Source organism: Myotis brandtii, unplaced genomic scaffold, assembly GCF_000412655.1.
Source record: "Myotis brandtii unplaced genomic scaffold, ASM41265v1 scaffold265, whole genome shotgun sequence".
Taxonomy (NCBI): Eukaryota; Metazoa; Chordata; class Mammalia; order Chiroptera; family Vespertilionidae; genus Myotis; species Myotis brandtii.
Window position 1 is genome coordinate 878,060 of NW_005360086.1, and position 23,913 is coordinate 901,972.

Consider the following 23,913-nt stretch of genomic DNA (forward strand, 5'->3'; position numbering starts at 1 on the left):
CAAGTACTAAAGAGAAAAGTACACCAAAGAAAGGGGCTGGGAATGCTGGGATGTGGGTGGGACGATGGGGAGACCGACATGATTTTAAATGTCCAGAAGTCTTCAATGAAAACGTAATGCCTGAAGAAAAACCTGAAGGAGATGAGGGAGGGAGCCCCGTAAGAGTGATCCAGGCGGCGGGCATAGCAGATGCAAAGGCCCTGGAGCAGGAGCGAGCCTGATGTGTGGAGAACGATGAGGAAGTCAGTGCGGCTGGAGCAGAGGGAGCCAGGGGCACAGCAGTGGGAGGTCAATAGATGTGACAGATTGAAAAAATGGTCCCCCACAGTACCAGGTCCTAATCCCTGGAACCTGTAAATGTTACTTAGGCAGTCACGTTTGGGCAGATGTGATTAAGTCAAGGTGGAAAAAATATTATCTTGAGTTATCCGGGTGGGCCTTAAATGCCATTACAAGTGTCCTTATGAGAGACAGCGGGAGATTAGACAGACACAGAAGAAAAGACGATGTGACATGGAGGCAGAAATGGGAGTGATGTGGCCACAAGCCAAAAAATGCTGGCAGCCACCAGAAGCTGGAAGATGCAAGGAACGGATCTCCCAGAGAGCCTCGAGAGAAAGTGCAGCCCTGCCAACACCTTGATCTTGGCCCAGTGAAATGGAATTTGGACTTCTGGCCTCCAGAATTGTGAGAGAATAAATTTTTGTTGTTTTAAGTCACTAAGTTTGAAGTAATTTGTTATAGCAGCTTTGGGTACCTATACTTAGGTTATGCTGTGTTTGAAGCTGTTTACATGCTGGCCTTGAGAGTTCTCATGGCAGGCATGTGCACAAGTGTGGTCTTTGGTGCCTCCTACTGAACCGGGAGCGTCAAGAGTGGGGGCCATGCCCTGCCCCTTATTTTCAGTGCCCCTGGGTGGACAAGCCCCTCCTCCTCTGGGTCTCACCACTGAGGTCTCCTTGGAGCATAGAGAAGTCACGGCTATTGAAGGCTACCCTTCAAAGAGCAACCCTCTAGGGCACAACAGGAGCCAAGCCATGCTGCGTGACAGCACGGTAAGTAGTCGTTCCAGATGACCCTTTGGAAGCAGGGTGGAGCCTGTGCTCAGCAGGCCAAAGTCATGTTGGTCAACGGGACTCATGCACTGGAACAGATTTGTTTGAACACCCTGGCCCGGGGGGAGCAGCTGAAGGAAAAGCAGGGCTATTTACTAGCCAACTGTGCAGATGATGCTCGGATTATGCAAAACTGAATGTGGGTTAGAGCAAGGAAGCCTTGCCTGGGGTTCTGGGGTCCCAGAGCACCATGTGGAAGGATAACTGGGCATGGGGACGGAGGAGAGATTTCCAAAGACCAGCCTGATAGAACAAGGCAGAGGCCAAATGGAGCTGAAAACGCTCCCAACTATAGTCTGTTTCTCTGCCCCCACCCAGCTAAGTGTCTGCCTGGACTCTGCGGCAGGAAGAGTCTAGTTGTGTTGTCTCCAGTGACGTTGGCAGAGCCCAGCTGGGTCCGAGGAGCATAACCCAGTAGACCTGTGTGGAGGCCCAGGACAGCATGGTGCCTGGCTTGGTACAGATGGTCAGTAATTACGTGTTGAAATGAAATCCAGCAGGGAATCGGCCCCCTGGGACTCTGGCCAGACAGAGACAGGAAAGACTCTGAGGGGGGTCTGCCGGCCAGTTCTGAGAACTCTGGCTGCAGGTGGCCAAGGCCACCATCTCTGGCCCTACAGTGACTATGCAACGCTCACATTTTCCATCATGAACCCATTTTCAAACATTCTGTGCTGTTGTCACATCATATGCTGAACAACTGGTCCTGCTCACCATTTGGGGAAGTGGGCGCTGTGCCCAGGCCCCCACACCCACAAAGGCAGGCCCATGAAGGGCGAACTGAATTGTGTGTCATCACTAAATGTTAAGGCACTGGCTTGGGAGAAGGAGGAAGACATGACACAGGTAGGGCAAGTCACAGAAAGGGAAGTCTTCCCAGACAAAGATGCCACCCTTGCCTCCTGCCTTCAGGACACTCCATGAGGTTTGTCAAGGACTTAAGCCATCTTTTTTCCTAAAGGGTAAGTCAGGCCTAAGAAACAAGTCTGTCATGGAGGCTTCCCCACCTCCCCTGGAACAAGTGAGGCTGGGGATGAACAGAAGAGGGGGCGGTGGGTGGAGGGAGGCAGAGCAGGTACCCAGGGTCCCATCTGTCTACAGATGAGAACACCAGCAGGGGAATTTTGCTCAAACAGCCATGCCAGCTGTGGTGAGACCACTTCCTCCCTCCAGAAGAGTGCAGAAGACTCCAGTGCTTTGCACAGCAAGGAGAGAGAGGGGTGACCACAACCGGCATGTGGGGCCACCACCACCCTGGCCCAGGTCCAGCCGCTAGGAGAGGCCACTTGGCAGCCAGCTCTAGTTTACCAGCTGAGTTGGGGGAAGAGTGGTCCGGAGAGGGGAGCACATATTCAGATTGATCTGGAGAATCCTGACAAGTCCTCCAGATGAGGGTGACTGCACAGAAGCCCTCCTCCTCCTCCCTGGCTGGCCACTCTGCGTCCAGCTCCTGCTGCACCTGAGCACTTCCTTGGTCTCACCAAGCTGGTCTCTGGGAGACCTGCTCATCCCTCTCCCATTGCTCGTCCTGCCTCAGAACATGCAGCATCTCCAAAGCATTCCTTCCCCGAGCACCACATTCAGACCTCCTCTCCTTCCCGGACCACCAGCTTCCCAATGGGACCCATCCACTTCTCCTCCTCCCCTGCCCCAAGCAGCGGGGGAACTCAGCCCTCCATGTCACACTCTAAATTGTCTGGACACTACCTGTGCCTGCCTAAGGGCTTAAAACACAGCTAGGCCCAGGGAGGGTTACTGGGGCTGTTGTCAACCTGCTATATTCGACAACGGAGGGCTTTTCACTCCACCTTCTGCCTGTGAGGAAGCCTTGAGGATGCAGCCCGACTGGCTATCTAAATAGCTGGCAGGTGTTCTGTGCTTGCTGCCCAGGTCTGAAACTTGCCCGGAACGGGCAGGGCTCCTGCTTACTCTATGGGGTTCAGAAAAGGGAGTTGCACAGTGGTTCCCTGTCTTTACTGCAAGTCAGGCCCCCAGGAATGCCGGGGCTGATGAGGTCTCCAAACACACACTCTGGCTGCTGGCTCTGGGTGGTGGGGAAGAGGGGGTGGGGGTGGTTAGAGGTGCAGGCGGTGAAGGGAGTAAGAGTGCAGAAGTGAAGGCCAGCCAGATATAGTGGATACTATATTGGTGTGGCTGGAAGAGAAAGGGCAGAATGTGGGGTAGGGGTGGGAACAGGCCCCCTCAAGCTCAGAAAACTTAGGGTAAGAGAGGGCGCCAATTTATTTTTAACAGTTTAAAAGCTTTCAAAGACTTTGGTAGATCCCACCTCCCTACCTTTCATCTTACTCCCTAGTATCTCCCCAATAAAAACTCATCTCCATTGCTGAAACCGGTTTGGCTCAGTGGATAGAGTGTCAGCCTGCTGACTGAAGGGTCCCGGGTTCGATTCCGGTCAAGGGCATGTACCTGGGTTGCGGGCACATCCCCAGTGGGAGATGTGCAGGAGGCAGCTGATCGATGTTTCTCTCTCATCGATGTTTCTGACTATCTCTCTCCCTTCCTCTCTGTGAAAAATCAATAGAATATATTTAAAAAACAAAACAAAAAACTCATCTCCAGTCCATTCTGGGTGATATACCCATGCTCAGTAGGGACACGCCAGAAGAGCCTCAGGTCATCATGGTGTAATACCAGTGTGGAAGGTAGCTTGTGCCAGGCCAGGGACCCAAGCAGGCATTTGAATGGTGCCCAAAACCTAGAAGCAGAAAATTCCCAGAAGGCCAGGAATGAAAGATGGGCAGAGCGCATACTTGGTTTGGATGCCTACGTTGATCAGAATTCTCCCACCTCCTGACTGCAGCCACAATATTGACAGGTTGCTAAGAGTTCCTCGAGGGCTGGAGCCCATCCCAGGGAAAGAGGAAAGCTGCACAGCTCGGCCCTGCCAGACCCATGGAGGCGCATCGCTGACCTCTGTCTTGCTGTGGCAGGAAGCCCAGACTTGTTATATAAAAGATCTGGCCTGCAGTTGGAGCCTGAGCAGCAACACACAGCCTAGAGTCCATGCCTCTAAATCCGGCGGGGAAACATCCGAGGCCAACCCTGCCTTGAGTTGACACAGAGAATGCTATGTGAAGAGTGGGATGGAGGCTTCCTAGAAGTCTGGCAGCAGGAAATGACAGAGACAGGCTACATGGCAGCCTGCCATCTGACAAAGAGGGATGCATTCATGAGCTTACACACGTGAAGTAACCTCAAGTCCTGCTCCTCCAGGAAGCCCTCCTTGACTACATACATTATTTGGGCTAAACACTACTCTCAAAAGAGAAAGGGGTGTGTGCTCCAGGTCGGTGACGGGGAAGCATGACCTATCCTACTTGCCCTTTTCTAAGGGTACAGGGAGCAACAGTTCCCAGGGCTCCCAGGAAGTAGACCTGCTCTGTCTGCCACCTGGAGTGTGTTCTCCCTTCACTTTCTGTTCATAGATCTAAAGGGAGCCATCGATTTCAACAGCAGTAAATTCTTGTAGGGTCAACGTAGGGTATTCCCATGAGAATTCCCCTCCTCTGAAATGTGCCAGATACGTGGCCTCACTCATCCCTTGGCTGTTTGTTCACTGGCCTTCATGGAACTGGCACCCAGACTCACAGAGGCCAAATCTTGTTCTCATTTCCTTATTCTTCACTCCAACATGCCAAGAACAGTGCTGGGCATTCAGACTCTCACTAATAACATTGGAAAACGGGCCTCATTAAAAAAAATAAAGGAAAGAAAGGGACTGGCGTGATGTGCTCAGAAGAGGAGGCAGGGTAAAGTGAGCGCACAAAACACTTTCACATTTGGCCACCACCCACCCCATCTACAGCCAGGCAGAGCGGGCACTGCCCCCCCCACCCCCACCCCCCCCAAGCTGCATAGGAAGAGCTGACTTGCCCAGTATCCCCAGGATGCTGCTTTGCCTCTGAGCCCGTATCTTCCTTCCTGAGGACAACTCATTTGTTCTGAGGTTGAACAGGAATAGGTTTAAACTACATCAAAAGGGAAAATGTTTGACTCTTAACAACATGACGGCTGAGATTGTTGAAGTCTTGAATCAGATGAAGAAATATCTTTGTATAATATCACAGATGACTTCTTGCTCAGGCTAACACTATCTTATTCAAAAGCTGACAAATGGGCTGGATGATCTGCGGCGATTCCTTCCAAGTTCACGATGCTTAGTGAAAAGGCCGTCGTGAAGAAAGGGGACCTGGGCTCCACAGGACTCCAATGAGTCCATTGAAATCCCAGACTGAGCTGCTGGCTAGGGATCAACTCTCCATTATCTGAGAGCCTTCTACTCCTATTGCTCCAGTGAGATCTATCCTGGCTCAACACACTTTTTGGCCACCTCTTCCAGTTGTCTGGGGAGTGCAAACTCAACTGAATGTTGGCCCCGGTTTAATTTTAGCAAGGTAAATCTCATTTTTTAAAACCTAGAATAAATTCCAAAATCAGCTCTTGCTTACCCACACATCAATACTCAAGCCAAACTGAAAAACCCAGATTGACTTCTCTCCCATCAGTCAGGTGCAATACATACTCATTTTCATGTAAGTTTACAAAGAAAACCGAGCTGGTAAACATTAGATGACAAAACGCTACATGGTGAATATGTACAGCCGAAACCCAAGACAAGTAATTTCAAGGACTGAGAGTTGGAAAGTAGACCAAAGGCCTCCTCAGCCAGCCCCTGCCCCCATCCTTATTCCTTCTCCAGTTAGGAGAGAGCATTACCTGGGTGGCCTTGTCATTGGTACAGCAGGTGAAGGCCCCATCGGCATCTCGTGGCCACTGGCCCAGGAGGTACGAGCTGAGGATGGTGTCCAGGGAGAATGTGCGCCGGACCTGAGGTGGCTGAGGCCTACACACGGGCTTTTCTGGGGCCACTGCACACGGGACGCTGGCTGGAAGAGAGCACAGCACGCCCCTTGACATCAGCATGGTGGGAAGAGGCATGGAAACCAACCTTCTCTCTTCTCCAAAGCCTTACCTGACTGCCACCTCTTCACGTGCATCTGCCCCCTCCTAAAGGAATTTGAAGCTGCCCATAAAAGCACACACAGAGAGCTCTCCTGATTAACCAGCTGGCTGCTATCACTGGAAACAATTTGCACCATTTTACTTTGGACTGGGATGACCTTATATATATGTCCTCCATCTTTTTCCTGTTCCTAATGGGCTATGAACTGTGAAGTCTGGGGCCTCCATACTGAGTTTCCTGAGAGCAGGACTGTTTCCCATCATTAGAGAGGGAACGCTAAGTAGACAAAAACCAAATTTTCTTCCATCTTTTATCTCCTGCCCTTCTCCTTCCCTTCAGCACTCACTGCAGGGCTCCTAAGCACTACACAAATTCAACCAACTACCTGAAGAACTCTTTTTTTAAAAAAAATATATGTTTTTATTCATTTCAGTGAGAGGAAGGGAGAGGGAGAGAGAGAGATTTTAAAAATATATGTTTTTATTCATTTCAGCGAGAGGAAGGGAGAGGGAGAGAGAGAGATAGAAACATCAATAATGAGAGAGAATCACCTACTGGGGATCGAGCCTGCAACCCCGGAATGTGCCCTGACCAGGAATAGAACCGTGACCTCCTGGTTCATGGATTGAAGAGCAACCACTGAGCCAGCCACACTGGCCGGGTTGGAGGACTCTTCTTTATATATATATTTTATTGGTTTTTTACAGAGAGGAAGAGAGAGGGATAGAGTTAGAAACATTGATCAGCTGCCTCCTGCACGCCTCCCACAAGGTACATGCCCTTGACCGGAATCGAACCCGGGACCCTTCAGTCAGCAGGCTGACACTCTATCCACTGAGCCAAACCGGTTAGGGCTGAAGGACTCCTTATACTTCCTTCAGGATTGGTCAGCCCCAGGGAACCTAGATGCCTGAGACAAAGAAAATGATATAATATTGACTTTCAACTATAGAGCCTGAGGAGTCAGCTTAGGGAAATATCCACGTCTTTTGGTTCTCTCCTCTATCTCAGATTTCTGGCTAAATGGGACAAAAATAAAGCAGTCATAAATGCATTCACTTTAATTTTACCTAGATTACAGCTTTCTGGGAGAAAGTAAAAGTTGAGACTGTTGATAACATGTAAGGGTTCCGGAATCATCTATAAGTTTCAATCATCTGGGTGGACCATGTTTTCCATGGCCACATTCAAAACACTACTAACTTAAGATCTGTAAGGTTCTTTCCTTTAAACAGAGCAAGATGCTTTCACATCTGTATTCATCCCTTAATAATTCATCTGTGCATTAAGCACAGCAAAAGGAACTGGGGATTGTAGGTATCAATAAACTTGAAGAGCTTGACATTTAAAAAGACACTAACAGCCCTAGCCGGTTTGGCTCAGTGGATAGAGCGTTGGCCTGCGGACTGAAGGGTCCCGGGTTTGATTCCGGTCAAGGGCACATACTTTGGTTGCAGGTTCCCCCGGCCCTGGTCGGGGTGTGTGCAGGAGGCAACCAATTGAAATGTGTCTCTCTCACATTGATGTTTCTCTCTCTCTGTCCCTCTCCCTCCCTTCCATTCTCTCTAAAAAAAAAGTCAATGGAAAAAATATCCTCGGGTGAGGATTAGCAACAACAAAAAAAGAAATCATACTGTACATATTTCACAATGTGCTTTTGCCTTATATCAAAAAACACCTTTCCAAATCAATATACACTGATTTAAACACATTACAACACATTCCTTTAATAAAGTTTAAATGATCTTAACGTTTCTGTTAAAACTCTTCAAAGGCCCTCTTTTCAAGATGGTAATCAAAGGCCTCATGTTTTGGTCCCACTTGCCTGCCCTTACATTTCACTCCTTTTCAAAGCCTCCGTCCTGCACACACTACACTACACAGTTTCCTACCCAGGTTCCGGGCCTTCCCTCCTCTGAGGTTTGCACATGTGTCCAAGGTTGAAATCTTATCAGTCCACCAAGGCCTGCCTCCACCTCCAAGAGCCTTCTGGATCCCCTGGAACAATCTCTCAGGATTTTCTCATTTCCTCCAGCACTTTGTACCCTTCTGGTACTTACCACCTTCTCTTTTGGATTATGGGTATGTGTGACTCCTAGATAATAAACAACCTGTGGCCAAGGACGGTCCCTAATTTATCTTTGTACCCCTCCCAGTGCCCAGAGCATAGGGCTGGTGATTGGCAGGTGCCTAAGTATTTGCATAAAATAAACTCTTACTGTAAGGGCAAACTTGCTTTATACCATGGATTCCAAGTTTGCCTGCACATCCATGCTCAACCCACTCCCCCGGAGTAAAGCCACCCGAGGTGCTTGTCTCTTTTCCTCCGAGGCTCAGAAAGGCCCAACCTCTTTCTTCCCCATCCTGCGCCTTGTCGCCCTGTAAGTCAATGACAGGCACGCTGGGTTCAAGTTCCAACTTCATCTCCTACACTAGCTTTTCAATCACTCATCTTCCTATCACTCACCTTCCTATTCTGCACTTAAGATAAAAAAGCAGCAATCAGATATTTCTGGGAGCTTCTAACCTATGTCAGCAGCCAAGTCAGACACCAAAATGCTGTGGCCCTCCGACAATGTCTTTAAGAGCCCAGCAGTGAGGTGGGGGCTCTGGAAAAGCAAGTTCACATGACAGAGAAGCAAAGAAACAAGGAAACAGGTGGGTAGCAGATGAGCAAGAAACTGGTATAAAGGCCAGAACGCCACAATCCTAATGGCTGTGTCATCCCTGTGTGAAGGGAGAGGGCTGTGGCTCCAGGGCTGAGAAAGAAGCGATGGGGAGAAAGATATCTTGGAGACGCCTCTCCCAGTCCCTTGGCAGAAGTTGCTGCCTTTGCTCTACTGTGTTTATATAGTCCTCAAGTTTTGCCCCATCCCACAAAGTTTGTTAATGAATTGAATCTTCTATTTTCCCAGCAGCTTTCCAAGGAGCTAGGGAAAGACTGGTAAGGAAACCAACACGCAGGGAAACCCAGTCTCAGATTGGATTCAGTCACCCTGCAAGTCAGAGACAGTCCCAGATCTAAATCTAAGCTTCCTCCCTCCTATCTCAGTTCACTGGGGCTCCGGGCCCTCTTGGATGAGGACATGCTCTGAGGCTGCTGGAACATCTCCTGGACACCTGGAGGAAGGATTGCCTCGTTAGCTACTTTTCAGGGAAGGAGATAATAGGCCTGACCTGAAGGTCAACAATGACCTTTTTCATTTTATGGGTTTCTTGGGGGGGGGGGGGCGGTTATGAAGTCTTTGAAATGTGGGGTTAAAGCATTCTGCTATCTTCTGGGGACAATTTACACCACACCCATGTTAAATCATTCCATTACCCTTCATATCCCATCCATTCATGAGCTATAGCAGAACTCCAATCTCAAGGGCAGCAGTCAATGTGGTACTTTACTCCCTGTGCTCCCTGGGCTAGGGAGGGCTCAGAGTCCTGGAATTTGACATGAGACTCCAACCACCACTCATTATGGTCAACTCTACATGCTTTCTGGCCACCTCTGACCAAAGTTATTTACAAAGACTCTGAGGACTTCATGGGTACTGACTTACTCCTCCATATACCAGCAACAAAACAAAACAAACAAAAAGCAAAACAAAACATACCCCATACATACAAAAGAAAGAGCGGGGGAAGGGAGGGAGGTAGGGAGGAAGCGGGTAAGAGAGAGTGAAGGGAATGGGGGAAAATCAAGCACCTAATCCAGACCCAGCAGCCTTGGACACCTTCTTCTCTGCTAGATCTGCAAGGGTCTCACCACAGCTCGGTCGAACTAGAGGACTTGCCTCAGTTTCTTTTCCTCAAATGAGACAGCTGGGCCTCGCCCTATTTCTATAGTGACCACATCCTAGTGCAATGTGTTGGCACAGCTCCTCGGAAGCCACAAAATGACTGAGTTACCTTCTGTCTCAGAGCCCTCAGCAAGGATCCCTTCCCTCCCAAACCCCCAAATTCTTGGCATGTCCTGGCCCCTTGGAAGAGTCCATAAAATGCCATGCTTCCTTCATGTCCAAAATATAGGGGAGAGGGAGGCATTTAAAAATTAGATTTTTATTTCAAAAATCTCATCCCAAATGGTTTGGGGAACACCTGCTAATTAGGGCACCAAAATTGATTAAGGGCTAAACCAAGGTGTCAAGTTCTCCCCAAATGCAACCCCAACTAAAGCCAAAATCAGACACATTTTGTTCCATCCTGGAGGGGGCCACAGGCTGAAGCAGTGTTCCCCCACCCGAATATGTGGGGGCTCAGACCGGAGGGATCTAGTACTGACTGCAGCTCTGCCTTCACTGTACTGTAGTGTGACTGCAGCCAACACCAGGCAGCCTCCCTGGGCCTGCCCTCCCATCTGGCAAGCAGGAGCACGACTCCGCCTATATTCCCTCCTAGGGATGCTGTAAAAAACAGATGAGATACAAGTGCACTTGAAAGTCTTCATTAGCTAGATTAGGCCAAACCCACTGTCATAATCCCTCCCCATACCACAGTCCTTTAGGATTAAAGGTGGGGGTGAGGGAGCCTAGAAAGAGGCTACCAGACAAGACAGCAGCGCGAGTTCTAGCCACCACTATCCCTTGGGAAGGTGCACATCTGCAGTGTCAAAGCCCTTCCCTTCACTGGGAAGTCTAACGCGGCATGGGCACCCCCCTGAGTAAACGGCGCAGGGGCGGAAATAAAACTGCCTGGAGACGTGGGCATCAGCAGCTGCGGGGCAGCACTCAAGTTGTGCTACCCACTGAGACCCACCTCCGTGAGGAACACCCCCTAAGAGATCTCACGAGCTGTCCCTCACGGGCCTGCCAGAAGGATCTAGGGAGTGGGCTCCTCTCTGCCACTGTGTGATGATGGTTGACGGAGGAGCTCTGAAAAGTAACAACGGTTGCTTGTGGTCAGAAGATGAACTGGTTTCATTTCTGGAAAGTACCCCTCTCAGATTTGGGAAACGGGGAGGAAAACAAGACAATCGGCTCTCCTATCTGAGGAGAGACGCCCGTATCATGACAGGCCATGACAGAGCAGCAGGCCGCCGGGGCACTGGCTGGGTGGCTGCGGGAGGGTGGAGTGTCCTGTTTACAGCGCTGTGGGGTATTATCGGCCCATCGCATGCAGCAGCCTCCGCGGCCCAACCACCTGGCGGGGCGCTTGGCACCGGGCCAGGCCATTTCACCCTGTAGCTGATCAGTGGCGGATGCTTTGGTTCTTGGGCAACGGCAAATGGAAAAAACAAAACAAACCAGCACACACCGGAGATAAGAAGCCTTAGTGCTATCTTCCAGAGCCACTTGGCCCTGGCTCCCAACTGCTGCATTTTTATGGCTTTGGGAGAGGGGGTTCTGAGTGCAGGGGACCAGCAGTCAAATGTCTGCGTGCTGGGGGACAGTCAATAGGGAGGAGAGCACACCAAGGGCAGATAAGACACGGAACCAAGAGTGGCTAGCAGGGGCCTGGCACACCGCAGGGGACCGACGGATTGCTTCGGCAAGCAGATTTTGCGCGCCCACCACAGGCCAGCTCTGTGATAAGCACTGTGATACAGGAGGAGGAGGAGGAGAAGCCGCTAACAAGGTTACAATCCCTAAGCACCTGAGGGACCCCAGCCAGCGCCTCTTCAGAAGGATCACCAAATTGTCTCTGTGCTCTCTCCTGTCCCCTGGCTGGAAATCAGCTCAGGCCTGACCACACCCGCAAACGCCCATCCTTGGTACCCAAAAGGTGACAGCTCTTAGAAGGGCAAGACAGGGTCAGGGGAAGGGGGAAGGCAGCAGATGGCGCAGGAAGTGAGGTGTTTGTGGCTGCCCTTCTCAACTTGGCCAGAGATGGACTGTGGGGCGGAGGCTTAGCAGCTCATGAGGAGAAATCAGGCCCTGACCACAGGGTCCTGGCTGAGCATCTAGGGGCGCTACCTCACTTATTTTACTCTCATGTAGGAGACAGAAGCCTGGGAAATAAGACAAGGCTACCCTCCACCCATCCTCCGTTAGCCTGAAACCTAGTGATCCCAAAATACCCGAGCGCAGAAAGAAGAAGAGAAAGGCAGCCAGTGAGACCTCACACGTGGCAAGAACTCAACAACTAGCAGGTCCAACAAACAAGTTATGAGTCACTTTCTCATGTTGTTGGGCTTTGAAGCATTATTAGCTCGAGTTGTCTCGCCTCCCCTCTTAAAGAGAAAATAGCTCTTGTTTATAACAAAAACTGTACATATGTTGAGGGAAATAAGAAAATGCAGATGAACAAAAAATGAAAACTAAAAACTATGCATGCCCCCACTCAAAGATCACTACTGTGCATATCTTTCCGGGCCTCTCTTCAGGCACATATGGGTGCATATATATTTTTTATAAAATGAGATCACATTATACACATTTTTCTACAATCTGCTTTTTTCAGTCACTGATCTTCAGTCAGGAAGGACAAGCGGGCCCAGGGCTGAGGCGGGGCACATGGTTTGCACATGGAGGGAGCAGGCGCTACCCTGTCCCATCTCCTAGCTGTGATGCAGAGATTTTTTTGGAGGGGGTGGAGGGGGGAAGGGGGATGTTAATCTGGAGATGAGCAAAGTAAAATAGGGATTCAGAATTCTAAACATTTCCCCAATAACAGAGTTGCAGTAAGTAGGGGAAGTCCCTCCTACAGCTTCACAGGGATTCTTTTTCCATTTCAGTACACGTGCTGGGATTAAACAGTGCAGGCAGTCTTCTGAGCTCCCAGTGCTCCAGCACCGCTTAACTGCTTAACTCGGGGACGTGTGGGTTTTGGAGGGAAGTTGCGGTCAAACCGAAATCCCCAATCTGACTGTACAAGAGTTAGAACCCTCCTTGGAAAGCCCAAGGAGACCCCATCCATCCCAGCTGGGAAAATTAAACTTGGGCCTTTGAATACTTCTTTCAACACCAGGCAATAGCTCGTGTCAACCATAACAGGGAGAAGAAACCAAAGAAACTAGATTAAAAAGGAAGAAGAAATCAACAGTAACATCACATTTCCCTTACCAAGAAGGCTTACCTACCTAACGAGAGAAGAGCGATGAGATTTGTATCTGCATGGAAAACTTCTCCGACAGGCCCTCGATGAAGTACTGACTCCATATTTAAGTGTGTAGCTCAACTGAAAGCGTTTCTGGCTACATGTCTGACTCTCCAGGGTGCAGACCACAGCTATAGGCAGCTGGAGAGAAGGGCCAGGACAGACCCATCTGGAGATGTCATTGTGGGGGAAATAAGGAGTATACTAGTACTAACTATTCACCATCAGCAAAGAGGAAAAGAATGACCCCAGTGTGTGTGTGTGTGTGTGTGTGTGTGTGTGTGTGTGTGTGTGTGTAGAAAGAGTAGACAGCAGTTAGACATTTTGTTCAATTCTCAAGAAGCTGCAGTTAGAAAAGGAAGTGGGGTGAACTTTTCACCTTTTATCTCAATTCTCTGAAGAGTTCTGTAAGATTTTGACATTCTTAAAACAAAATACTAGCAATTACTGATTGGAGCAGGCTTTCCTTTGGAATCTACTTGGCCTTTGAAAAAATAGCAAAAATAGTGCATAGACTAGCCCTGTCTCCCTAAAATTAAAAAAAAAATCCCTCACCCCTGCAGTTATTTGGGAATGATGAATTTCTCACAAGACAGACATAAACCCTTCAGTATCTTCACTTCTCACAATGATCTGATTCCTATCAAGTAGATGAGAAATCACAACTTCCAGTCAGCTCTTAGGTAGTCTTTTAAGATAAATGAGGTAAAGAACCAGAGATTGAGGAGGTTCAACTACAGCACACCCTGTGAGAGGACAGTTGTGATTGAAACTGCACCCTGATTTCTGTTCTGAGTGTGTGCAGCCCATATACTCTCATGAGGTCTCCTCTGGAAAGGGAGGCAGAGCTCTCAAGTGTTACAGTTGGGGGGCCCATGACACATCCTCATGTAGAGAGGTGAACTGACTTCTCTAATGCCACAGAGCAAATTGAGACACAGGCCTTTTTTCCCCAATAAAGAATTTTTGAAACTACATTTCCTACACTTGCTTTTCATTGTCAGACTCAACTGTCATGCCTGCCTTGGTCCAGGAGCCACTCCATGGATCCAAAGGGTCCTAATCCTTCCCCTTGCTAGGAACCAGGACGATCATACATACCTGGGTCTCAGGAACATTGCTTTACCAACTGGCATGTTGGGCGAGGGAAGGAAGACAATTAAGATGTGAGGGATCCCTTTTCTAGTGAGCAAAGTGGAAAACAAGTGAGAGAAAAAAAGGAAATTATAGAATTACTTTCAAATAGTCAAAGTAATTTTTCCTTTGTGAACCAACCACGACTTATTTTTAGCTCTAGTCAGCCTGCTTTCTCCCTGACTTCAAGCAAACTTCTAGATGGCAATGTATGTGTAAATAACTGCTACTCAATTCGTATCAACCCAAGTCACACAAAATACTTAAGACTTGGACAGAATGTGATGGCCCCATTTTGTTGCCTTCCCTACAATGATTCAAACCCCCTCCCCCAATTTTTTAATTCTTCTTTTGAATGGCTTATGTCAGTACTTACATCCATTAGTGTTAATTCAGAACTGGCTTTATACAACTCCCAATAATATCCCAATCAGGAAGCGCCATCAATGGATATCAGAACTACTGGGGGAACAGAATATTTACATAATGCCAAAGTATCACCACATAAGCCACTTATTAAGAGAATTTTTTTTGTTAATCCTCACCCAAGGACATTTTTCCCATTAATTTTTTTTTGAGAGTGGAAGGGAGGGAGGAGGAAGGGGGAGAGAAAGAGAGAGAAAAACATCAAGGTCAGAGAAACACATCGATTAGTTCAGGGATTGAACCTGCAACCCAGGTACATGTCTTTGGGAATCAAAGCCACAACCCTTCGGTACATGGGCCAGTGTTCTAACCACTGAACACACTGGCCAGGGCAAGAGACTTTTTTTTTTTTTTTTGCAAGAGGCTTTTTAAAAAGACACAACCAAACAAGAACCTTGACATTGGATCCTGGATCAAAAACAACACAAAAAAGTTGTCAAAGGGGAAACTGAAAATGGACTGGATATAAGATGATATGGACTTATAGATAATTTACTTAGTATAATGATACTGTGATTATGTAGAAGAATGCCCTTATTCTCAGGAGTAGCCACTGAAGTAAAGGGCAAAGTACTATGATATTTGCAACTTATTTTCAAATGGTTCACCAAAAAAGCACACAGGGATGCACAGATGTATGTTTGTCTAGACACACATATACATAATACACAAAAGGAAAGAAGAGAGATTAGATGATTGTGACTAAAAGTTATCAGTGAGTCTAGGTGAAGAATAAATGGGTATGCATTGTGCTTACAACTTTTCTGAAGGTTTGAAATTTTTCCAAAATAAAGTTGTGAGAGGTAATAATTTAAAACTGGCTTAATTTGGGAAGACGGCAATTCAGTTCACTCCCCTGCAAGGATCTGAACCCTTTAAAATTTCACACGTGGCAGGTCACTCGGGTCACTGCTCTGGATTTCTAATTTGGGGAAAAAGAAGATGGGCGAGAAGAAATGAAACAGTGACTGAGGCTTAATCTGAGGCAAGGAATTGAAAGATGTAAATCAGTACAACGTAGAATAAAAATACTATGTGAAGACTTTAAACCATATTCAGAAGTGTCACGTCATCCCAAGAAGAGCAAGACTGGGGGTAGAACTAAGGGGTTCCTATAGGTCCAGAAACACAGTTGAAGCTGGATATAAGCTCATATAGGCCCAACCAAGTTACCCCTGGGGATTCATTTGCCATTATTGCTCTTCAAAAGGAATGTAGAAACCAGATAGATCCGAGGGAAGATGGATAAGGATGACTAAAGGGACGATAGGTAGAGTCCAGGAGGAAGGTGAAATTAATTAGAATTTATCAGTGTAATGGTAGTCAGCCTGCTTTCTGTGTGGGTGCAAAAATAAAGTGTAGTAAAAAGACTTTAATTAGGAGACTCTAGCGAGGTAAAAGGAAGAAGTTGCTCATCAGAACTGAATGAGGGAGATTGCAGCATCTACGAAGGAACAACTCCAGGAAGAGATAATTATATGCTTCCAGATGTCTCAGTGTTCACCCCGGAAGGCAGTATGTTACATCAGAACAGTCTGAGGCTCCACTAGTTCTAGAATTCCCCAACCATGAAAGGGTGAATAAGAGAGGCTTCTTGACCAAATCAGCTAAATTGAAAGCTCAGAGTTCATGTTACTACCTGGGGCAAAATAAGTTAAAGAGAGAAAAAAGGCACAAAGTCAAAGGGAGACTTGCCTTACCTAGGCTGGTCAGACAGCTGTGTTGTGGGCTCCCAGATGATCTCTCCCACCTCCTCCCCCAAGCAGAAGATTATAAATAGCACTCAATTTACCTATGGCAAGCCACAAGCAGGTCTGGTCACATGACTGGATGAGCTGGAGTAAACACCCCGTAGACATCAGCGCTCAGAGGGCAGGTTTGCTCACTTGCTACACCTCATTAGTTTGGAATCTGTCAGGACCTCTGCTTTTATCCCTGGTTCATTTTGCTGGGGTGGGGCAGCGGGGAGCAGGGCTATAGGGAGCAATTGCTCAGTTATGTTCCTCAGGGCCAGGAAGGTACAGTCACAGAATTTGCTTTGTCTTCAGGGTCTAAAATCCTATTAGTCATTCTGCTCAACCCTCATAGCCTTGAAAAGCTATGTGGGCCTGAGTCCCACCGGTAGAAAGTCTTCTCTGGTTATCTCCATCTCCTTACTCAAGTTCTACTCTGTGTGCCCAGCTTCAGAGAGGAGATACCCGAGACCACGACACCCCATCTAGTGGTTCCCCACCTGGCCTTGGACATTCTGGAACTGACCCAGCCTAACCTCAACTCAGTGGCAAACTCCCAGACTGTGTCTACAGGTGGAAAACCCCCAAAGTGTGCTGGGCAACCTTCCAGGTCAGCCCCTGCTCTGACGCCCCGGTCTTGCCAGTTGCTCAGATCTCCTAAGGGAGGCTCAAAGGTTGCGTAGAGCCTCCAGGGTAACCCTAGCCTGAAAAGCAAGATTAGATGGCCCCTCCAGAAAGAGCCTTGACAGGTCTGCCGCTGGCAAAATCTATCCTAATATCAGCATATGCCTGACCACTGATGACTTCACAGCAGAAGGATGCTGGTCAGCTCACCTCACCACATGGGCTTCCAGTCACTGAAGTGACACCATCTTCCCTGTAAAAGATGGGCTTTGGATCTGGTTCTTAAGTCACGAGCTGCTTAACAGTAATGCCATTTTCTTTTATGAGTCTTATCCTCCTGATGCAAAAGGGAAGCAGTTTGGAATGTTAATTACCAAGGCGTCCTATCCACGTCTCTAAGAACTGAAAGGAAAGGGCTCAGTTGTCCCGGTCCCTTCTAAGCAGGCAGCTGTGGCCATTCGCGCAGCTGTTCCAACGCAGACTTCTAAGCTGCAGACAACCCACTGGGTGGTTCTTTTTTGCATCGTGCCCTCATTCTGGATGCCCATCCACCCAGCACTGATTTTGGGTAGACAGAGCCAAGAAGAATCAGAGAATAATGGGGAGCAGATAGAACTTAGTAACTGCCTAAGAGCAACTGCCTAAGTATGTAAGCTGGGTAATAATATAGTAAATGCTCATGGGTCTATTTTACATAACTGGCTGGAGCCCATGAAAAAAACCCTTTGATGCCAACTGAACCACAGTCTCACGGCTCTAGGGTAGCTGCAGGGAGACATTCCAGATAAAGGACACACACGAAAGCTAGAGACTTTTTAAAACCTGTTTTTTCTACATAGGACTCATTTACTTACCCCGATTCTGGAAAACTAGGGGAAATATCAGTAAGTAAAAATGTCAGGGATAATTCAAGTGCCTTCATGGAGCACTGATGGATGTATACACTGTGGTTTGGTGTCAGAGTAGCGGGGCGGGAAATAAAGATCAGTGTCTGAACCTCTAACTCCTTCTGCTTAGCAGTAATCATCAGATCCACCCCTCCTTAGGTCAGGTAGTATGTGGAAGGTTTCATTGACCAAGAGTGAAACCTCCCTTTGTGTTTGAAGTTGTAACTCCTGTCCACTTGGTCAGGCATTCTGTAATAAACCATATAGATGCTCTCTCTCAGGTTCCTGTACATTCAGAAGACAGTTGGTACAATAAACCGACTGGTACACAGCTGAGGAAGCTATCTGGCTCAGGCCCATAACCTGGCATCGCTTTCTAAACCAAATTCAGCTCTTTCCCCCTCAGAACCTTACTATAAAAATGCAAAATGGTGCCCTAGCTCATTTGGCTTAGTGGATAGAGCATTGGCCTGCAGACTGCAGGGTCCCGGGTTCGATTCCCAGTCAAGGGCACATGCCCGGGTTGCAGGCTCGATTCCCAGTAGGGGGCATGCAGGAGGCAGCCGATCAATGATTCCCTCTCATCACTGATGTTTCTATATCTCTCTCTCTCTCCCTCTCCCTTCCTCTCTGAAATCAATAAAATTAAAAAAAAAAAAGCAAAGTGGTATACTCCGTGGCTCTGGTGCAAGAGGGCCTTTTTTTCTAAAAAAGCGAAGTGGTATACTCCGTGGCTCTGGTGCAAGAGGGCCTTCTGATTTCATGTATTTTATTTAAAAAGTAGAGTGAAGAGCACAATAAGAGTGTTTCTTAGAGTAAGGAAACAGTTTTCTCCTAGAAAGTCCTGGACACCCTGAATATGCTCCGTGAGTGTCAGCAGACTGCTGTGACCCTGCTGATCCCTCTGCTGGGTCAACGTGGGGAATGGACTGGGCTCGGACACACAGCAGCAGGCACCCCACCTTGTTCAGCTTGATTATTAAGAAAAAGATGAACTCTCCTGAGAGGTGACCTACTATAACAGTCAATTCATGGGCCCAAACCTGCCTCTGCCCCAATGGGCCACATGAACTTAGATGAGTCATTGATTTCTGTCTGTTAAATGGGAAGAACTGGAGGTGGCATGAGGATGGTAGAAGAAAACTTCTCCCAGGGTACAAATTGGTCCGGCATATATTCGTTTTTAAACTTTTTACTTGGAAATGATTTTAAAATTATAGATGCAAGAACAAGAATAGCACACAGAACACCCATATAACCTTTACCCAGATCCGCCTATTGTTAAATATTTGCCCCACTTGCTTTATCATGTGCTTTCTTTCACGTGTACTTTTTCTCACATACGTATATACTCTTCCACATTCACACTCGACACACACACATTTACACCCAAGATACACACATTCAGATAAACACATGCCATCCTTTGTTGGGGTTCTGTGTGGTGTTTTATTTGAAAACAACAAGGAAGTATCAGAGGGTCCGGAGGTTCAAGATGAAGAGAAAGCAAAAGAGGCCTTGTTACTTGATGCTCCCACAGCTCTGCTCCTTCTCCCTCCCTCCAATGCAAACAGCAAGCTCTCAAGTGTTCTGGTTTAGAGATGAACTATGAAGTGGACCGGGACCAGAAAAAGTACTTGTTACAGAAGATAGTTGGTTACTCTTATCTTTTTCTTTAAACAACAAAAACCACAAAAAACAACCACAAAGCATTTATATAAACCATGGAAATAGCTTTATTATACAAAATAATATTTATAATATTTGTTTACAATGGGATTTTATTTTATAAAGTTGGGAAGTAACTGGGAAAGAAAGGTTCCACATAAGCATACGGTTATTAGAACATTCAAGAATTCTACACAGAATCTGGTTTTGTAAGAGAAGTAAGGAGGTAAGACCGCCCATAACCCTGTCGGGAGGGCTAGGTGACCTCTATGAAGCAGGCCAGGCAATTCTCCATGATACCAAGCCCCTAGATCGGTGGTTCTCAACCTGTGGGTCTCGACCCCTTTGGGGGTCGAACGACCCTTTCACAGGGGTCGCCTAAGACCATCGGAAAACACATATATAATTACATATTGTTTTTGTGATGAATCACTATGCTTTAATTATGTTCAATTTGTAACAATGAAACTGGGGGTCACCACAACATGAGGAACTGTATTAAAGGGTCGCGGCATTAGGAAGGTTGAGAATCACTGCCCTAGATGGACTTCCTCCCGAATTCAAGTCCCCGCTGTTCCCCTTACCGGGCACATGCTTGTCTCAGAAAGGCACTGTCAGTATCACAATGACTCCAGTCCAGTTAACCTAAAGCTAGGAGAGGGAGACCTGCTTAGGTGGAGCACAGCAGGGGCGTTGGGGGAAGGTTTGCACCAGGGTTTTCTTACACAGAGGACTAAGTTGTCATCACGAGGGAATGTCACCTGCACCTACCCTCACCCATAGGAATGCACCACCCACATTTATCCCTAGTTGTTTTTATGGGTTCCATATAGTCACAGATAAGAAAGATACCCTTTTCTATAAGCTCCATCTTAAGAAAATCTCCATATGACCCCAAGCTTTGGAACAATGATCATGACCCCTTAGACCAGTGGTTCTCAACCTTCTGGCCCTTTAAATACAGTTCCTCATGTTGTGACCGCCAACCATACAATTATTTTCATTGCTACTTCATCACTGTAATGTTGCTACTGTTATGAATCGTCATGTAAATATCTGGTATGCAGGATGGTCTTAGGCGACCCCTGTGAAAGGGTCGTTCGACCGCCAAAGGGGTCTCGACCCACAGGTTGAGAACCGCTGCCTTAGACGCTTAGAGGCAGGAAAACCCTGCCTGTCTCCTGGGCCCTACCTGTCTCTGGTGAACTTCTGATTCAACATGGAAATTGCCTGTCTCCAACCAGTTGGGAACACTCAGAAGCCACCACCATATCACACATATAATGTAATAATCACCACCTTCCAATTAGCCACACCAAGTAGATAGTCACTTATGGGGTGTTAAAGGGACAAACTTCTCTACAGCCCATTTTCCTTCCCAATGACTTTTTGCTTCTGGAACACAGGTGTACAAGTAGAAGGGAAATAAAGACTGGGCATGTGCCGGGCAGACAGCAGAGCATGCCAGCTGGGGTGGAAATTTATAACAGGCTGTTCAGACTGTGTAGGAAGAGCCCTGGGATCAGGAGCAAAAGGGCTTTCTTAGTCACATGGTGGGCAAGTCACTTCCTTTCTGGGCCTCAGTTTCCTTATCTGCAAACACAACTAAATGCCACCTGCACCTGAAGGATTGTCGTGTGGATGGATGAGTGAGAAACATTCCAGAGCACCGAGTGTGAGCAACAAAGAGCTAAGCAAATGGTACACATTGTCAACACTAATGATCTATACTCTCCAGCTCCCTGAAAATATAGATGAATTTGGGGGCCTACCAGAGTTGGGATTCACAAACTCTTCCTGTCCACAGGCACCTGTTTTAGTCTTCTTCTGTGAACACAGAGCTACCCAGGATTTCGATTCTAATAAGGAACAGTCCAGGTGCTGCTCTCAGCATAAAGATGTGCACGTACTCATGGATGTGACTCATATCGCCCTCCTCTCCCCAATCTCTCAATCCAGACTACGTAATTCTGTGAGAGCTCTCTGGTTGCATCCCCTCTGTCATGCCAAATGCAACTCCACCCTCCACCCCACTGTGTATGTCCTATCTGATGGGCAAGAATTACAAAGACAATCCCAAACAGGGGCCATGCGGCAGGTTTTCAGCCAGCTTGCAGGTGTGGGGCAGGGAGCGCACGTGTTATCAACGGAGGTTCTCTCAAAGCTGTGTGGGCGATCAAACATGCACAGAGCACAGAAAACCCTTAAAGGGGAGGCAGTGTGTGGGGAAGAGGAGAGGGAAGAGGAGGTTAAGAGAAGCTGCCTTTGTTTCTTCCCAATCACATTTTCACTCTTTTCGGTTACCCCCCATTGAGCAGGTTTAGGCCATTTTGACTGCACCACCAGGCCCAAGGTCGACAACTTTAAAGGCAGGGGAACACAGACTCCACGGATGACAGTGTTTGTGCCCAGGGGTTGGGGAATGATAATGAGCATCTCTTTCCAGCATTTCCCCTCATGGCTAGGGAAGAAAAGGAGAAACAGCAGTGCTTTGTATCACAGGACGGCACCTGGCCCGGGAGAGGGGGCTTCCAGCCTGATCACACCTCTGAAGCCACCCTAGGAGCCAAGAGACAACTCCGCTCCCTGGCCTCTCACCCACATCCACTTCTAAGCCTAAAGCCAGGTAGTCTGGATCAACCTGGTAACTAACTACCCAAGTCACCCTCTGGCTTTAAGTGTGTGGGGAAGAGAGTCTACAGGCCTAGCAATGACATCCATGGAAATGCCACCTCTTTGCCACTAGCTGGGCTTCAAGCCCAATGACCAGGATGAATAGAACAGTGATTTAGAGAGAGAGAGAGAAGACTAACACTTGGGGGTTGGGGAGCTTATAAGTAGCTGAAGAGAGGTGTTATAAAGGGGCATAGTGTATGGGGACCAGAAGTGGGAAAAACCACTTCAAGTGAGCCTGGGGGAAGTGTGGCTCACTCTCCCCACCCCTGTTGCCTTTCCAGCAACTCAATCCAACAAGTATTTATTGAGCACGGCACTCCCCATCTGCCCTCACCCTCCCTCTGCAAAAACACTCAAATCTGTTCAAGCTGCAGGGTGAGTTCCATTGCACTTGAACTTGAAACATGAGGTGCCTACCTTTTAAAAAGGCAGGCACACAATTTCTAGCATGAGGCAGAAAGGACTAAAGTGATTTGGGAAAATTAAGGAATACAGCTGATCAGACAAGGCCACATGAATGCCACTTCTGAAAGGAAAAGGAGAATAAAAACTTAACCCTAGAGAGAATAATATGATGTCCAATAAAAATAAAAAAAGCCTACTCAAACCCTAGTAATTCTCTAATTAAGCCCACCTAACACCGAATACGGTACTCCTTCATCCTATGTGACCTCCAGCTTGAATTTATACTTTATTCACCTGTGGACATGTCAGTTATTTGCTTTTAGAATTGTATATTTAATGCTACCTTTGCCTCTCAAGGAGGTTAGACCTCAAGGCTCTCCTGCATGTTTCCATTTAGGATCAGATGATAGGTTATTCAGGTGGCAGAACTAGTAGTAGACTAGACTATACTTGTTAACATAGTCCCCCCTCCAAAAACCACCCACCACTCACAAAATAGGGAGCACAAGGTCAAAGAAGAGGCATCCCAAACTTACAACTCTGCACTGCCAAACACTGTGCATTCTCTAAGAAGTCATGGTCAGTCACCCCTGAGAGGAATCTCCCCCCGGCCCCCAATCATAGGCCTGCTGCTTCAGATCAACCAAAACCTCCAAAGGAGTCTTCCCAGGCCTCCCCCAACCTCCACCCCTTTTATTAGGGAGCTGGAAAACTGCTAACGTGCAGGCAGGGCTGAGCCCACGGCACTCTATCCACCCCCAGTGTCAGCTGTCTGTGGCTCGTGAGCAGGGCAGGGTAAATGTCTGTACACAGCCCCGGCTGCAGCTCCAGGTTCCCCAGGGGCTGGAGTTAAAAGTTTTCCTATTATGAAATACTTTGATAGCATTCTTTTAAGTCTGTTAAAGCTACCCTTGATTGGCTGTGGTGCTCCCACACAGCAAAAGTCAATTGAGGCTTATTCAAGCCTGAGGATAAACATTTAAATGACTCCAAGCTGGGCATTCAGCTTTGTAGTGACCCCAGCAACAGTGTGGAGGAGAAAGCAAAGTGCCAGTTTTCGAAACCAGGAGGTTTGGTGGGGACCAGGAGCTGGAGGCCTGAGTGTGAACAGCTAGCTGTACAGAACTTCCCACCATACAGCTATTCCCACCAACAGCCCCTTCCCAAGCTCCCCACGACTGGAGAGGACCTGGAGGTCAGCGTTTGTTTTTGGCCTAACAGTGTGAATAGATCTG

The 23,913-nt window shown here is 47.7% G+C and overlaps 1 protein-coding gene across 2 annotated transcripts in view; it reads right to left on the reverse strand.

Moving 5' to 3' along the window:
- Positions 1 to 23,913, reverse strand: part of FAM117A (family with sequence similarity 117, member A) — a 60,695-nt gene that overhangs the window by 11,225 nt on the left and 25,557 nt on the right. Inside the window, exons 1-2 of one of the 2 annotated variants that reach the window (XM_014541164.1) lie at positions 16,478 to 16,559; positions 5,853 to 6,022 (exon numbers count right to left, since the gene is read on the reverse strand). In XM_014541164.1, the coding sequence (XP_014396650.1) occupies positions 5,853 to 6,022; positions 16,478 to 16,544 (237 nt within the window). In that variant the 5' untranslated portion in view covers positions 16,545 to 16,559. Of the gene's footprint in view, positions 1 to 5,852; positions 6,023 to 16,477; positions 16,560 to 23,913 lie in introns of those variants that run through there. The other variant, XM_005868166.2, reaches the window with a different exon arrangement.